The 17,829-nt window shown below is 38.3% G+C and overlaps 1 protein-coding gene across 12 annotated transcripts in view; it reads left to right on the top strand.

The window, feature by feature from the left end:
* Positions 1-17,829, top strand: part of MAGI2 (membrane associated guanylate kinase, WW and PDZ domain containing 2) — an 817,299-nt gene that overhangs the window by 191,058 nt on the left and 608,412 nt on the right. For 4 of the 12 annotated variants that reach the window (XM_080581210.1, XM_080581215.1, XM_080581216.1 and 1 more), the window contains exon 2: positions 4,114-4,152. The exons of the other annotated variants lie outside the window; for them this stretch is intronic. In XM_080581210.1, the coding sequence (XP_080437336.1) occupies positions 4,114-4,152 (39 nt within the window). The remainder of the gene's footprint in view (positions 1-4,113; positions 4,153-17,829) is intronic. 12 annotated transcript variants of the gene reach the window in all.

Here is a 17,829-nt window from a genome sequence, read left to right on the forward strand (position 1 = left end):
TAAGATAGATGTAGGTGCATGTTTTCTTCTTCAGATGGACTTGTAATTGGGACAGTTTGCTGCCAGCATGCCCATCGCACTGAGGGTACACCGGACTGAAAGTGTCAGTGCTCTGTGTTTGTGCTCTGTGGCTGTTTTCCTGGTGCTATGATGAAGGCTACAACAGTCTAAAGTTTCTTGAAAAAGTACTGTTGTTCCAGAAATAGATTTAATAGCCATTTGTTCTCACCACCTTCTGAGCTCATATGCCAGATGTTCAAGTGGTTCCTCCTCCTTTCTACTTCATCTGGTCATGGGTTATTAAGCAATGATGGGGGAACAGTGAGTGACATGTATAGAACGCAGTTATATGTCATTAAAAACGCTGTTGTCAGAAAAACATCCAGCTGTCTGCATAAGAGCACGTCTGAATTACTTTGTACCCTGCATATGTGTTCTTTTATTTGTCAGTGCCACCAGACTGAATTTGTGCAAGTAAAATAGTTAATTGATAACACCTAGCCTGGTGGTCTGTTCTATATGAGCTTAACATTTCATGTGACTGAAACTTTTCTACATTAACAATATTGGGAACCTTAAAGGAGAGACCTTGGAGCCACATGCAATTTTCAAGCCATGTGAATCGGATGCCTTGAGAGCATCTGCTTATGTCCATTCGACTTTCTAATATATATGGAATTAACCCATATGGATAGGATAAATTTCTACGTCCAAGAGATAAAAAAGGACTAAAGTATTTTTACCAGTTGTTGGCAAAATAGTCCCTTGATTGGGGATTTTATTTGGCATGCCAGATCAGGAAATGTAGCCAGCCCTATAGCCAACAATGAAGAAATGTCCATCCTTATATCCCTATTGAATGGGAGCAATACTGAGATGTTCTTCCTGTCTCATCCTATACTAAAAATAGAAAGAGATCTGAAAATGAAAAAAAAAAATGAAAATAAAAAAAAAATTGCCTATTTACTTGCGTGTTCCTACCACTATTCAGATTTTATTGAGAAGTGAATTCCTATTTTACAAACTTAGACTTTAGGTAGATGAATCTATTTAACTGTAATTTTTACAATTGTCTGATTCACATTGTACATAACATAATCCAAACCAGTCACTATCTTGACTGTTGGTGATTAGAGTTGACAATTACTTGGAAAAGCGGGAAATCCAGAAAAAATTCTTGTGTGAAATTACATGCAAAATCTGTAACTGAACAAAAAGCCATTGGAAAATTGCATGTTCCCTGTCTAGCTGGAAACTACTGGATGTGTTGAATTTTCTGCTTAAGTGTTTCTTCTAGTTTTGCTCGTCTTCCACATTGCCTTCTATTAAAAAATCCTTCAGCTTGAAGAGCATATTCTTTTGCAGACCTGGTTAAAAAGAGAGTGAGTCTGCAGAAAGCTCTGCTTTGAAAAAAGCAGATAAAGATAACCCATGCTGCTGATCCTATGTAAAAGTGATGAACCTCTTGGATGAATTCTTCTGTAAAAGTCTTTGCTTGTTTTAACACATATCAAGTTTTAGCTAGTTAATACTGCTTAAGAAGATGTGTTGAGGTGATAATGGTTGACAACTCTTCCAGCGGAAGCTTATAAAACATTATAAGCAATTCTCTAGTGTTTTTATTATGCCACGATTTCATTTCTACTATTATTGTTATGGCTGGCCAGAAGCTCTGTTGGAGATATTCTGTACTGTAAAATTCTGTCATGAGAAAATGAAATATTTTGTATGAGTATATGTAATCTTTAAAGGGGAAAAAAAGAGATCATCCTTGTTTGTTAAGGCTGAAATATTTGGGGTTGGAAAAAAAATAGTCTTTGATTAAAGTTGAAGAGTTTTGTCATGATAAAAATAATAATTGTATAATTTGGGCTATTTTATAATAAGGATTTATTTTGCACTGTAGAACTAAAAGAGCCTTTGAGCCTTACTGAAAAATACCACTTCAGAAAGACCATTTTTGTATTTTCAAATCAAATTTTCACTCCTGTGACAGTATTGGAACATTGTGGTAATGGAAAGTTACATTCCTTATCTCTCATATTCTCAGGGTTTTTAGGTCCTCTCTGAATCAGTGTGTGACCAAATCTATTCCCTAATTTTTCCAAAAAAAGGATGATATTTTGGAGAGTTTTAGGATTTTATTGCAATAGTTGCTGCCTATTAAAACCTCTTAGATAAATAGGAAATTCGCTCTGTCGCAACAGCGTGGGGAAGCTCGGTAGAGCTTTTGCTGTATAGGCACTTCTCCTTAATTTGTTCCTTAAAGATAAAAGAGCTTTGTGTGTCTTGGTGCTGTATTTCATTGTTGTTACATTATAACTACAGTGCAATCACAAAGAAATAAATCTTAAGAATTGCAATGGCATAGCCAGCTCTTGATTGTTTGTCCCACTAGAGTTCTTCTTCTTCTACAGCAGCAGGCTGCAGTGCCTAGGTTTCAGGTGCTGCCCTGCTTAAGCTTCAAGTAATCAGAAAGGAACAGTAATGAAACTATTTCTAGAAATATTGAAGGTCTTCTTTTGCCTAATAAACATCTAGAAAATACTTATTTGAGAAGTTCTTGTGTAGATGGCAGAGAGAAAAGATATCCAGTACATCTGGGAGTTCTGACTTGGAAAATCCTGGTAGTGCTGTAGGATATTTGTATTTGTATTGTGGAAGGGCTCCTATGCATTAAGTCAAAAATTACTATTGGGAAAAGTGTTATTCTTGCTACAGTGCAACTAGCTAAAGCTGTTTACACGTTCTACAAAACCGAGCAACTATTCAGCTGAGGAAGAAGATAAGCTATGAATTAAATTGAAAAGGATCTACAAATAGCAATAGTATTTTACTTTTGAGAGCAGAGAAGTACTGCTTTTCTGCCTGAAAACTTTTGGGGTTCCTACTCCCAAATGTTGTAAAGAGTTACATGGTGTTGTTCTGTTGAATACACTGTGCATCAGTAGAAATATTCTGCTATTGCTGTCTCACTTTAGCTGTGGAACGTGGAATTGCAGATCCAGAGGTAGCGTGGTCAAGGCTGCCAGAGATGATTGCACCCAAACTGGGAACAGAAACCAGATTGCGTGCTGTCCAGCATATAATATCAGTGCTGGCCATACAGAGGATTTAGTCTCACAAATAGTCCCACAGAAAGTTGCCATAGTGCTTCAGTGTCTACTTGGTTGGTATTTCTATATTTTAATAAATTATCGGTGATGTTGTTAAATATTCACTGATGTTTCCTGTGACTTAGTTCTTGCTGTGGTAGGTGTTTCTTATATGTATGGGAGATTTTAATTTATTTTTTATCCTATCCAGGAACTGTGTGTGATTTAGGGAAAAAATGAAAATATGTTTTTATCACCATTTGATCACTTCAACAGTTATTTGCATACAGTTTGAGTTGTAGAAAAGTGGTTTTCACAAAGACCAGAACAGTTACACTGAAAGGCCGTCTATAAAGTGCTTATTCCTACAGGATTTCAGAATTTTATGTTAAGTTTTAAGATAAGAGTAGTTTTGCATATTTCCTTCAAGAGGCCTTTCATCTGAAATAATAATAATGCTTAGCACTTTCCAGCTTCAAAGTGCCTTACAAATGATAATTCCACTACACCCCAATGATACAGTGAGTATTTTATTTGCCCAAGGCAATGAAGGGAGTTGCTGTCAGCCCTAGGATTAAAGTAAAAAGGAGAAGGGTGTGTATGGAGAAGAATATTTTCAGGAAAACTTTTCAACTGTCCTTTATTTCTTGCAAGTTCCTTTGCCTTTTCCAAAGTGCACATTTTAATACTTAATGCTGAGAGCATTAGAAAAAAAAGACTGAGAGAGAAGATCTCAGGTGTGGATTTGTTCATGGACTTTTCTTTTTACAGCTCATTACACCCAGAGATTTGATGCTCTTCTGCCTGAACTCAGTATTAGATCGTAGACAACCAGACTTAGGTAAATGCCTCTGTTGCAGAGGGGAAGGTGGGATCTAGTTCTTGAGATTATTTAATGTAGTAAAAACAATGTAATATTGCATGCCCTTTAATGAATAAATCAGGGCATAAAAGTCAGAAATGAAATGCAGTTAAATTGTCGGTGTCCTGATTTTTCCATTTTTGTTTGTATCTACAGAGGGCAGCAAAGAGCTTCAGTTTAAAACTTCCGCAGCAGGTAACCTGCAATGTCTACTTCGTCTTTGATAATAGCTTTAAAACAACAACATGAAAACATTTTCAGAGCATTCTTTAGTTTTTTGAGTCCAAGTATAATGACAGTTCTGTTTGGGATAGCTTTCAGTTACGAAGTAGGATGGTCAGAATTAACAACCTGACCACAGGCAAAGGATGTTGCCAAATCAAGACAGAGTCTCATAATCACAAACTAAGCTCAGTTTATCAGTCTCAGTGCCTCCAGGTGATTTAGGATATTAGAAAAGGGATTTTTATTAAACTTTTGGAAACCTATTCATCATCAGATCCATTGCCCTGAAAGAGCAGGCTGGATATGTATCCCAGACAGACTTAGCAGACAAACTGAAATTCACTGCTTTCATTATTCTTTGAAAGGAAATCTTGCTCCCCCATACACAGATATTTCAGGAGACTGTAGATACTGGCAAGGGTGAGGAATCTTTTGCAAAGTTAAGGAAGGAAGATGGGCTATAGGATGCTTGGAGTGAATATCCATAAAACATCCTGACATTGAAGAAACAGGAAAGAATCACAGAACGGTTTGGGTTGGACAGGACCTTAAAAATCATCCAGTTCCAACCCTGTGCCATAAGATGTCCCTAGACCAGCTTGCCCAAGGCCCCATCCAACCTGTCTTTGAAAACTTTCAGGGGTGGGGCATCCACAGCTTCTCTGGGCAACCTGGTCCAGTGCCTCACCACCCTCGGAGTAAAGAATTTCTTCCTAATATCTGATCTAAGCCTACCCTCTTTCACTTTAAAGCCATTCCCCCTTGTCCTATCACTGCACCCCTGAAAAAGAGTCCCTCCCCAGCTTTCCTGTAGTCCCCCTTTAGGTACTGGAAGGCCTCTATAAGGTCTCCCTGGAGCCTTCTCTTCCCCAGGCTGAACAACCCCAATTCCCTCAACCTGTCTTCACAGGAGAGGTGCTCCAGCCCTCTGAATTATCCTCGTGGCCCTCCTCTGGACTCATTCTAATACACCCAGAACTGAACGCAGGGCTCCAGGTGGGGTCTCATGAGAGCAGTGCAGAGGGGCACAATCACCTCCCTCGCCCTGCTGGCCATGCTTCTGTTGATGCAGCCCAGAATCCAGTTGGCTTTCTGGGCTGCAAGCACACATTGCTGGATCATGTTGAGATTCTTGTCAACCAACACCTCCAGGTCCTTCTCCTCAGGGTCGCTGAGGAGATCCATCCAGCCTGTATTTGTGCTTGGGATTGCCCCAGCCCAGATGCAGGACCTTGCACTTGGCCTTGTTGAACTTCATGAGGTTCACACAGGCCCACCTCTCAGGCCAGTCCAGGTCCCTCTGGATGGCGTCCCTCCCCTCCAGCATGTCGACTGCACCACACAGCTTGGTGTCATCAGCAAACTTGATGAGGGTGCACTTGATCCCACTGTCCGTGTGACCAACAAAGATGTAAAATAGTGCCAGTCTCAATACCAGCCCCCAAGGAGCACCACTTGTCACTGATCTCCCCCTGGACCATGGAGCCATTGGCCACAAGAAGACAGGTACCAGTCCACTTTCCAGTGGATTCATTGCAGCACCTTTGGAGCAGAGATGTAAGAACACGACGATGTTACTGTGAAGTCCAGGCTCTTGGATCTGAACTTTCCCTCCTACTCTTCACTATTCTCAGCTGCCTGGCTTAAGTCCAAATTTTGGTCCCAGTGAAGTTAGTGTGTATTTTACCAGTAATTTCACTAAGAGTAGCATTTGAGATTAGCAGAAGCATCCTTAGTGAACTTCCTATGTTCTTTTGTGTTCATCTACAGTGTTGTTGCTATATAATGTTCATAACCACTGCTGATTACCTGCATATACATTTTGTGATGTGAAACTATACCTGCCAGCCTGAAGTGAACCATAAGGTTAAACCAGTTGTATTTTCCTAATATTCTGGGACCGAAAAAGTGCTTTATTTTTACTGCAGTATGCCACTTATGTACTTTGATTCTTTGGAATAGATGGAACCAGCTAAGTGCTGGCCCTGACCTCATCCATTGACTAGAATTGATCTCCATAACATCCCTCTTGAAAGTAGGAATTTATATGCTCCTCTTAGAGCTAGAAATCCACTGAGGAGGAATCAGGGGAATCATATCTGTGTATAAAAAGAGAAGCCAGATTCTGCTCAGGAACACGTAGTGACAGGACAAGAAACACCAAGCATGAATTAAGATATAGGAAAATCCATTTATACATAAGAAATACTTGGGGAAGGGGGGAGGAGGGTGGGGCTGGACTTCAAGTATTATTTAGAAGTCCTGACCACAAATAAAACATGAACCATGGTAGAAGTATGACAAAGATGTGAACAAAATGGGCATGCTTTTTCTTGATTTCTTTGTTTTATAAATGTTGTGACATTTCCACCAAGAAATAAAATACAGCTAATACCAAAATGTGAAAAATTAATGGTGGATAATCTTAACTGTACATTTCTGAAAGTCAATACATCAAGTTCTTACTTTGCCTTTCAAGCCTCAGTGGTGTTGTGTAAGAGCTTTTCTGATCATGAAAAAATATCAAAAATAGTATTAATAATTTAAAAAGAAAAAAAAAACACACACACAACAAAAACAATGATGAAAATAAAACTTGTATCCATGATGAATGTTCAGAGAGAGTCTGGGAGAGAGGACCAAAATGAATTCGAAAACAGCTACACTGTGCTGTTTGGCTCACATCAGAGAAATTTTTCAAGTCAGTTTTTTGTAATCTCACCTTGTGTTAATCATTCTTAGATGTTGGTTCTATCATTTGCTAACAATCTGTAGAAAACATTTCTTTCCTACTGTTGGCAGCAGTGTTTTGAGTACTTGAAGACTGTTTGCTTGTACAATGTCCTCATTACTCATCTTATTTTTAGAGTAAACTATCCTGATTGTGGTTTGTTTGTTTGTGTGTTTGTTTTCCCCTATCCTTTTCTTTTGTCTTATTGCTGCTGTGTGGACTCCTCCAGTGGCTGACATCTTTCTTGATGGACATCCACTAGTCATGCTTTCTGTGAGCCTGCAGAGAGACTGCTACAAGAATATAGAGTTGCATTTTTGAAGTAGAGAGAAAATTTTCAAAAAAGGACTTTCCTAAGGGCAGCCCCCTATCTAAGCCTTTTTAACTTGGAAGCTTTTCAAGTCTCTGAGATGGAGTCTCTCAGACCCCAACCCTTGAAGTGCATGTATTTATTTGGCAGGGAGGAAAAGTTATTCTTTCGAGTCCCTAAGGAGTTAATGTGCTGTGTCAGAATCTGACTGTAGTTGATCGCAGCAGTCCAATTGTGATTATTTACCTGGGCTGAATGGACTGAAAAGAGGTATATCCGATGCTATTCGCCTCGTAGGATGTTTGCCCTTTCTACAAGAGCCTGAAACCATTGACTTATATTCAGCTAGTGGATGGTGGATCCATGGCTTCTTTTGTATTACCAAATCAGTTGTTCCTCATCCTTGGGAGAATATCTAAGGTACACTGTTCTTCATTCCTGTTCATTTTCCTCCTTAGAGTCTTCTCTAAGTGATCATATTGTATAGCACATTTTCTCTCTCTCACTTTTCCCTCTTTTTTTTTTTTTTTAAACTGTATTTCCAACTTGTCAAGATTTAGTTTTGCTCATCAGGATACTGGTGGCTCCTCACAGCTTGGTGTCTTCTGAAACTTTACTCTTGGTTCAGTTACGCAGGTCCTTGCTGCTTCCGACAGTTGCTATTTTTAGGTAAGAAGAGTAATGGTGAATGAAAAGCAAACACCCATCTCTAACTTTCTGTGTATGGAAGTAGTACAGTGATGGAAAAAATTTGCTATCCATGTAGTTTTCCTTTCTTCTTCAACCACAATTCTTTCCTAAATACCTATAAAACATCGCCACAGGCCTTTTGTTTACATTTAAATCTATCACTGGATGTGTAGATTTGTACTTTGAAAGGTGGTGGGTGGATTCACAGTCATATAATAATAATTTTTTCACCTGTTGTCTTGATCTGTGCAGCCATGGTGTTGCTTGCTGGGAGAAGAGAAGGCAGGAGAGAATTGCCAGTGAACCCTCTGTGATGCCTGCAGTGGTGTGTCGGGTTTCTGCAGGGGAAGGGCATGAGAGAGGGGGAAAATCTGTTGCCTCCCTGGGCAGCCAGGTCAGCTGGGTCTCATTAGCTCCTGTCCTGAGAGTAAAGAAATGAGTAGAGAGGGAGAAGTAGGTGAAGGATAAGGAGTCTTAAAAGGATATATTCTTTAAACACCAACCTGGGAGCAAAATTTAGGCTATGTGATGTGTTGTTACTTTGAAAAAAAAAAAAAAAAAAGTAAGTCAGGAAATGAGTGGGTTAGGTTTGCTGATATCAGTATTTTTGTTTGTGTTGAAAGTGATGTTGATATTTTAGCTGCTTACAGTTCCCCCTGTTTGCTTTAGTTTGTTTGAAAATAGCTTGGATTTAATGAATTAGAACACCTGAAATATGTTTATCATTACAGAGTGAAAATCTGTATTAAGAAAACCAGCCCAAACCTTCCTGTGTGCTCATTCTCACCATGTAGAAGAAAAATGAATTAAAGATACAGCGTCCCAGAAGAAAGAGATGCAGAGGCCCTAGAGAAATATAACATCATATGCTCTGTATTTTGAATGTGATATTTTTCATGTGACCTTTAGACTCCCTTCAAAAATTGCTTTGAACCTTGTGATGAGAAGAAGGAAAGAGTGTGGCCAAACAATGGCTAAGGAACCACAGGGGAACAGACATTAATGTAATAAGCATTGCCTCAACCTCGGATTCTTTTTTTTTTTCTTTTCAAACTGCCTTGTTTAATGCTGCATAAAGTACCATTAGCTCTCCCTCTAGGTTTTAGGAGTCCTACTTTGTAGGTGATGGAGTTCAGGCATTGGTAGGTCATCAGGGACTGGTGAAAATGTTGTAGGAAAGTTCAGAGGAGAGAATATGCCCTCAGGACGCCATCAGAAAAAGCTAGTCCTTGGCTCTAAGTTTAGTACCAACAGATTTGGAAGTAACTGTGTTTCCTTGGTATTCAAATACATCTGTGGTACCACTAGTTTGCCAGCCCGGTGTTCTGGGTGGTTCTGCAGGTGGGTGCTTCCCATGATGTCTTGGCTACGTATTTTCTCCCATGACAAGATTCCACAGATGTTGCAAGCCTACATTTTAAAGTGTAATATTAAAAGGAAAGAAAGCAGTCACCATAGCTTTTTCAGTGACTAATACTGTGTAAATAGTGTCATGGTACTGTTGGATTTATTTTTAATTATTAGACCAGCCTAGGGAAGTGCTGTCAGAGAGCAGTGATGGCCTGTCCATTGCTCATTTAGGCATAACAAAGGGCTTGACTTGGAATGAGTTGTAATGCAGATAAAGTATTGTCTGAGTTTTTTTCTACTTTACTTGTAGCAGAAATGTAATCTAGAGCTGCAACATAATTTAATACTAGGGCAGATCCTTGTGGAGTAGTAACTTTCTACAACTATAGTTTCTATACTTTCTAGTAACTATACATTTCTCAGATTAGCCGTAATCTTTTGCTTACCTCCTGCTTTTATTGTTTTGGTATGTTCTTGACCAATTAGGAAATTTTAACACTGCTCTGTCAGAGATGTTGCTGTCATTGGTCTATTCCCTCTTTTACTTTTTTTTTTTTTAATTAAACTTATTTTTCTTCTGAGAAGTGTCTCTCATTATATTCACATCAGCATTGAACCCAAGAAAATTTTAGGATTTTTTCCTTTATGGACTTGTTCACATTTTGTTATTCTAGGTTTTCAGGAGGGTTACATGTATGGAAATACTCTGAAAACATAATTGGAATAAACCAAGGGGGAACAAGTGATTTACACAAAGCTTATCTTATTGTATTTACTTGCACACAGTACATCGTCTTTTCTTACACTCTTTTACAGTAGTTCTGTTGTATTTTATAAGCTCACTGCTCAGTCTTCTTCAGTATTGCTGCTTTTCAGATGTGCAGTAAGATGCTGCTTATTTTTGCTGTTGCAGAGTAGAGACAGGTCACTGCAACTATAAAAGCAGATTATTCTATTTGTTTGAAGGGAAAGAAATGATGATGCAGGAGTAGCTTATATTGAGCCAGATTTGTATTTGGGGAAAGGTGTTGAAAGACAACATGAATAATTTTGCAAATTAGGAGGTCAGTAAATAGCCAGGACATGACATCTGGAGCAGGACTGCATTGCCTGAATATGGACACCTAGTGCCATTTTAGATGCCCTCGGGTACCTGAGATATCTGCAGAGAATATGTTGATATGTCACAGGAGCTAATAGACTGGAGACCTGTGCTGTTCTGGATGGGAAGCTTGGAGGCCAGGTGTCCAAGAATCATCTAAAGTAGCCCCAATGCTCTTATATATCTCAGATTGTTTCCTGTCTTGTTCCTGTATGTAATATATAATGTCTAGGTGGTAGAACCGTTTTGAGTGGACAGGAAAAGGTTACATAGGAGAGAGATATGCAGAAATCTTTTAACAGTACCTTCTGAATCGATATTAGCATCAATTTAGATGGTCCTGGGAATTCTGGATGGGAATACAACAAATTTTGGCACTCACTCCTTTCAGAGTGCCAGGATTTTCTCACAGTGCAAAGGAGATCCCCATGCAGCTGTTAAAATATTAGAATTTAAAATGTTAATGTGTTTAATTGCAGGAAGTTCAAAGAAGGTTGGAAATGTCATGTACAACTTCTTTTTCATTATTCATAGGCAGAGCCATCTAGCTTGTCATTGCAGCCATTTTAGTGCATGTCAGCTCTAACCCCCATGAGAGAAGGCAGTTCTCATTTTGTACAGGAAAGGAATGGCAGAAAGGCTAAAATATTATTGCTCAGAGATCAGGTGAGAAGAAGGATCTGTTATTGGAGACTCTGTATGCATACAGTAAGGATATGTTCATAAAATTACAAGTGATCAAGATAGCTTCTGCCTCAACTGAGAACCCTGTGTCTTGGAAACACTTACCACACATACATTTCTTGTTATCTGGAAATAAGTAGCAAGACACATTAGCTAATCTGTTTTCATGGCTAAAGGAAGATAGAGTATGTTAATTTAAACTTTCATGAAGCCTTCCATTCACAGCTGTTTATAAACATATGTGCAGTGGTAGGAGCTGACAGACAGTAGCTCATTTAATCACAGCCACTAGACTGTGCACTTCCAGCCCTTGGAGAAAAACAGGGATGCTCCTCTGCTTGGGGAGCTGATGAAGCCTGAGCAAGAGTCTGAAGTGCAATCCCAGCCGAATTCCCCAACTACCAAAGATCTCCCATAGTCTTCAAGATCTAAGAAATTGCCAAAAGCTTTAGTAAAGATTTAATTTTTCAGCATTAGCAATGCAAATGCCATGACATGTTTTCAAGGTAGTCTAGAATGCAAAGATTTTTCACTACGCTCAGAAAAATATAATGGAAATCAAAATACATTCTCTAAGAAAATGAATAATATGGTCTTACAGTCCGTGTATATTATCCTTTAATTTCTTCCCTTTTAGTCTCAAATTTATTTTCCTAAACTACCTGATTCTGCTTTCTCTAGTACTGAGAACTGGGAAGTATACAAATAAATATTTTCATATCTGAGAGTGAGCAGATGAGGACATATGTACTGAAGTTTGTTCCTGTGATGCAGTTGTCTTTTCTGTGAAGACACTGTCATGGTCTTTCTTCTCAGAAGTTGTAGAGGATTATCACAGATTTTTAAATACTTATTCAAAGGACAATTTTGCAATAACAGGTCAGAAATAGAAAGACAGTCTCATGTGAAAAGCATGTGTGTGCCCTAATGCTGACAACTTTATCCTTTTTTTCCCACTTAGGTTTGCTTCATTCAGTACTTAAGTAAGTCAAACACTTTTTAAAAGTCCATCATTTCATGATTTCTATTTGGATGAGAAAGTACTATTACTCATTGGCAGTAGCTAGCATATTTTTTATTACTGACTGCGGTTGTAGTGGAAGAAACTTGGCATCTATCCACAGGTTTTTATCTACAGCTATCTACAAGTTCCCTTCAATTCATAAAAGTGCTGGGAAAAAATGCAAAGAAAATATTCACAGAAATTTGCTCAAATGAAAGTAAAGCATGTACTTCGACCTCAGCCATGCTTTTATTCTGATAATGCCACATCAATATTCCAGTGCAAAAATTAAACACAGAGATGTGCCTTCACTCAAGTCCTGGTCTTTAAACTTATTAATTCTCAGAAAAAAAGGATCAGCCCTGCCTTCCCATTACTCATCCCATTACCTAATCTAATGCAGAAGGTGTGACCCTCTCTAGTTAACCTGCAGTGAGTTACACGCCAGGAGTTGCCTGTAATTCATCAACTTAGGAGCGTTTCCAACATTTAACTTAAACAGGGACCTCTACAGCTCTTCTTGTTTGCATTAAATTTTAGAGAACATGAAAATCATAGACGTTGCTTGTATAGATGCAAAAAGATTTCAAATGAATAATGAAAATATTGTTTTCTTTAGCTCTTGCTGAAGGTTTTGCTGCTTTCTGAATGCTTAGCAATGTTCTTTAAGAATTTGAAAATATGTTAGTGGAGCCCATCAGATGTTGACATGGATAATGTGATATCTTCAAATATCAAATAAGTGAGCTGATATATTTTGTAAATTTAAAACAAATCTTTGCTATTCCTCATGAAATAGCCAAATACTGGTGCTTCTAGCTGTGGACAAAGGGCTGCAGAAAAGTGAGCAAAATTCTTGCCTGCTTACCTTGAAATTAATTACAAATTAATTATATGCAAAATTAAGTATACAAAGTCTCGGTTTCTCCCTCCCTTTTTCTTTTCCTGTCATTATTTTTAACATTATATTGCACCTCCCTTTGCTCTGTAATCCCCTGAACCATTTCACAGTCCTGATTTTCACATTCCAGCTCTACAATTTTCCTGTGCCCAGTCAGCTCTGTGTTGTTCGTAATCTTTCCTGCTTTCATGCGCATCTTTATCTCTCTACATCCCCTTATCTATTCCCTCCAAAATCTCCTTATCCTAGATCCAGAATATACCCTAACCTTACTCATGCTTCAATCTCCTTCTCCTTGCTTTGATGATGTGCATGACTTTCAGTTGTCCAGTCCAACTTGTAGGTCAGATGTTTATCCCTTCTGATTGCTTTTTCTATGCTACAGCTGTTTCTGCCCCACTTTGGTGCAGCATGGTCAGAAAAGCTGAAACAGTGAATATCTATTAGTATAGATTAGGATGTGAAAATACCTTGTTTTGCCACTTTCTACTTATTCATCAAATTAATATGCTGTAAATCATTGCAGGAAGCTGAAGAAAACTTCAAACTTGACTCTATAAAACCTATGAAAAATTCTCATTATCTTTACAGAAGCAGTTGGATCACATCCATTATTATTGTTACCTTCATTAACTAGCTGTAGACTATGAAAGTTCATAAGGACTCTAAAAGAATATTAATCTTCTAAGCCTAATCCCTTTAAGGGGGACTATTTAATAGTCTGAAATCTCTGTGTCAGTACTAGCAGTGATATTCTTTGTTATGTAAAACACACAGTAGTTCCAGGTTTCTGTGAAGTGCCCTCAGCAAGAGCTCCAACCCAGGACCTCCTGACTTGCTTCCACAGCTTGGAGATGTGACTTTACCTGGTACTGCAATAGTCGTTGCCTTTTACACTACATTAGTTCACAGGCATAAGTAACTATCTAACATGCATTGATGTGTGTCCTAGTCTTTTGGCTGTTCTCTTGCTTTACTGTACTAAGTATGAAGAATATTTTGGGGGAGAGTGCTAAAACTACATATCTTACCTGGAAAGAAAGATGGTGTTGAGCTGAAACAGTCAATTGGTAGGGAGAGCACTCTGCCTTAGGTGAGGAAAGGTGTGTTGAGTTTATCAAATTTGAGTTTATCTCAAAATAAATTAACATAATAGAGTTGCAGATCTTTCATATGAGACTGGATCCTGGACAATGTCCTGGCAGTAAAGAGCAGTACAAAGGTGCATATGGAGTTGAAAGGTGCTGAGGCTGTACCTTTCAGCCTCACTCCTCCCACGCAGCCTTCTCAACAGAGTAGTGGCACTGCCTGAGTGATGCTTGGGAAAAATGTTTTTTTCAGGCTTGATAGTAGGAATCTGTTCTCTTGGAGATGAGCAATTTAATGCATGCACACACACACAGCACTTCCGATAAAAATAATATTGTTTAGATACTGAGTAGGATGTCCAAAAAAATCAGAAACCTCACTGATGTGGACATACAAACATCTCATGTCCTGGAATGCCTTTGTAAGTGAATTTTACTTCTCTTTTCCATCCTGTCCTTAGCTGTTTATTTGTGTTATTCAACATCTATTGCATTTTATCACAGTGAATTTCAGCAACAGGGAGAATGATTGCGTTCCATTTACATAGTGGTTTTCAGTTCAGTTATGAATGGAGCAGGACTGAAATGTGAAAATACTGGAGGAATACTAAACAAACCAAAAAGCAACAACTGCACTACTCCTGTATATAACAATAAGTGAAATATGTTGAATCTGTGTTCCTTATTTTGACTGTTTTGATCAGAGGGGTGATTATTATGGAAAATATTCTTATCAATCCTAATAAACAAAGAGTCAAAACTGCATTGCATTTAGTCAGTTTTAGAAAGAAGAGGAAAATTTTGCATAGAATAGACCAGACATGACATGAAGATGTCACAAGTCAAGCTGATGCTTTAGACTCTTGTCAAAAACTGAAATTGAAGAGATTTTTTTAGATCACTGAGATTCAGTGAGTAATTCAGTGAAAGCTTTACTCAACAGCTTCTGAAAAGATATCAACAGGAATATGATTGGATTTGGGTGAGCCAAAACTGAGTTTGTAGTTTTCTTGCAAAGTTAGAGCTCTATGGGACTTCCTTATGATTTCTTTAGAGAGGAAGTTTCCTTTTTTAACATTCAGGAGAACTGATATTTTACATAAAGTCTTAGAGGTCCCAAAAGGATCAAATAGTCAATGGTCTAGTACAAGTCAGTTGTTTTTTTTTTCTTTAGTATAAAAAGGCTTATGACTCATAGCATGCATGAGGAAGAAAAGTATACAGGGAAGAAGAGCAAAGGCTAAGCTTGTCTTCTGCAGATGGGACAGTATTTGGAATAGGTGGTGAAAAAGAACTTGCAAAATGTCTAAGGTGCTTAGGGAAGGTATGGATGTTCTATTACACAAAATAAAAGAAAAAATCAAGTATGATAAGACAGTGAAGGGAACAAAGTAATTTTTTTTTTTGCAGCCTCATTGATTTGGAAGGAGCCAAGGCTGTTATTCTGGAGCTGTTCTGCACAGAAGCAAAGGATCTGCCTCAACTCAAGGCGGCAGTAGACAAGGTTGTAGAAGAATAAGATAGGAGAGAACATGCTTCCATTGATAAAAGCAGTCAGAAAACAGGATAGGAATAATGATTTTCATATGATAGGGTATTCACTGATAGAGTTAAAAAGAAATGTTATTCAACCTGATTATGAATTATCTGGAAAATGATGGTAAAACTTGCTGATGATAGTAAATTATTTTGTATAGCAAAGACAAAGGCCAACTGGAAAAGCTGAAGAAGTCATTCACAACAGTGAATAATGGGGAAATCCAATGGCAGAGGACAGGATGTTCAGTATTGAAAAATGCAAAGTGTTGCAGATGAGAGAGAAAAGCATTCCCTACTTTTGGCTCAGCATTTAGCACTGGGATAGTGTCATTCGGGTTTCTATGCTTTATAAAACATCCGGGATGCTTGATGCCTTTTTTTTTTTTTTCTTCATTTTTTCCTTAATAATTTGGGATCTGAAGTTACCAGCTGGTGGTTTTCCCTAAAAATAGTTTTACTATGAGCATAGTATGTGTATTTCCTGTCACTGATTTTGTAAAGGTACATTACTAGTGGTACAAAATAGGAGTAATTTAGTCTTGGATACTAGAACTACACACACACACAAAAAGATGAATGGGGTGTATACATACTATGTAGACAGCTTTCCTTTTGTTGCTTTGGGCAACCATATAGTTAAGTGATAATGTTCCTGGAGATTGAGTCTGTGAAGCAATAAATGGCTTTTATAGTTGATTAAATGCTGAAGTGCAGCTGGAGATACAAAAGCCATCTCAAGCAGTAAGTATGTTATTGCCATTATGGAAAGATAAAAGGAGAACATCATGGGAATAGGAATCTTTAAAATTTGGAGGCTGGGGAAGAACAGAAAGGATAATATTTTCATGAAAAATATTTCCAGGGTAGATGTAAACCAATACTGTTAGTCTACAACCTTTGCATTTGCAAATAAATCAAGATCCATAATATGTACTTAAACACTGTTAACATAATCCATAAAATGTTAAAGACAAGGATGTGATGACACTTAAATCTGAGCTGGTTTGTATCTGAATTAGGCTCGGTATTTCTTGAAATAAACATTAAGAATGAAGACTAGTAGATTTTGCAGCAAGAGTAGTTTTGCACAATTTTCTTAAATTTGTGCTAGTTCCAAATGACGTTGGGTTTGGAAGCTAGCATGTTAATTTGTCTTTATAAGCTCTGGCCTCCTAAGGCATCTCCTTCCTCCTGGCAAATATATTTTATATCTACCAGAGGTTTGGAAGAGAAGGAACTGTGGAAAGAGAAGAGTAGGACTGGGCCAAGACTCGAGTTCTGACTTGAGTTAAGGAGACACAAGTCCTGCAGCAACTGAATGTATTAATTTCTGGTCCAAACCCCCAGCAGAAATGAGGTTCCAGCTCTTTTTCCAAGAGGACATATACCAAGCCTGTTCACTGTAATGAACAGAGGCTTCTTGTGTTGGTGCTGTAGCTGGTACCCTAGTGACGGGGTGGTCGTTCCTACTCTGTAGTCTTAGGCTTCAAGGAAAAAACAATAATGCATTACGCCAGCAGCTGAATGTCATGAAACAGTGTCCTTTACCTCAGATATCTGAAGTGATTCATTTCTCACCCTCTGATTCAGTGAAAGACATAAGAAAAGTGGTACCACATCGTAAGTAGTGTTGAAAATGATCAAAAGTGCTCAAAGTGTCTGAAATAAATCCTCCTAAGTAATTATGTAAAAACTATCTTCACTTTTGAGCAAGCTCTTCAGGACTGTGCAAGCAAGTACATCAGCATATGAACTGAAGGGTGATCATGCTTCCTTTGTCCCAGACCAGTTCACTCATTGGAATTATTTTATCAAGAAAAGGACTTGGGTGAACACTGGAGTACTAGGAATTTAAATTTTGAGCATGGAGTCGTAGCACTTGCAGGACTGATTTTATGTCAGATTTACTCAGCCATGGCCTGATCTCAGACTTCCTTTTGAAGGCCAAGCTTCCAACAATTACAATCCAGTGTATGTTTCCCTAAACTGAAGACCTAAAGGTTAGCCAATGAACAAACATTGTGCCAAGCAGAGCTGCTTGTTCTTGGCTTCTGCATTGCCTGACATGCAGGGAGGTCTCCAGGGCTACAGCTCCTGAATCATACATTTAGATTAACAGATGTGTCTCTTTTCCACTTATTTTAAGAGTCATGAAAAATAGTACAGTCATGAGGGCCCAGTCTGTTCCCATTAAGTCAACAAAAGTTTTTTCAGTGCTTAAATGGAAGCAGACATGAGTCCAATACAAA

Source organism: Anser brachyrhynchus, assembly GCF_964034855.1.
Source record: "Anser brachyrhynchus genome assembly, chromosome: 1".
Classification (NCBI taxonomy): Eukaryota; Metazoa; Chordata; class Aves; order Anseriformes; family Anatidae; genus Anser; species Anser brachyrhynchus.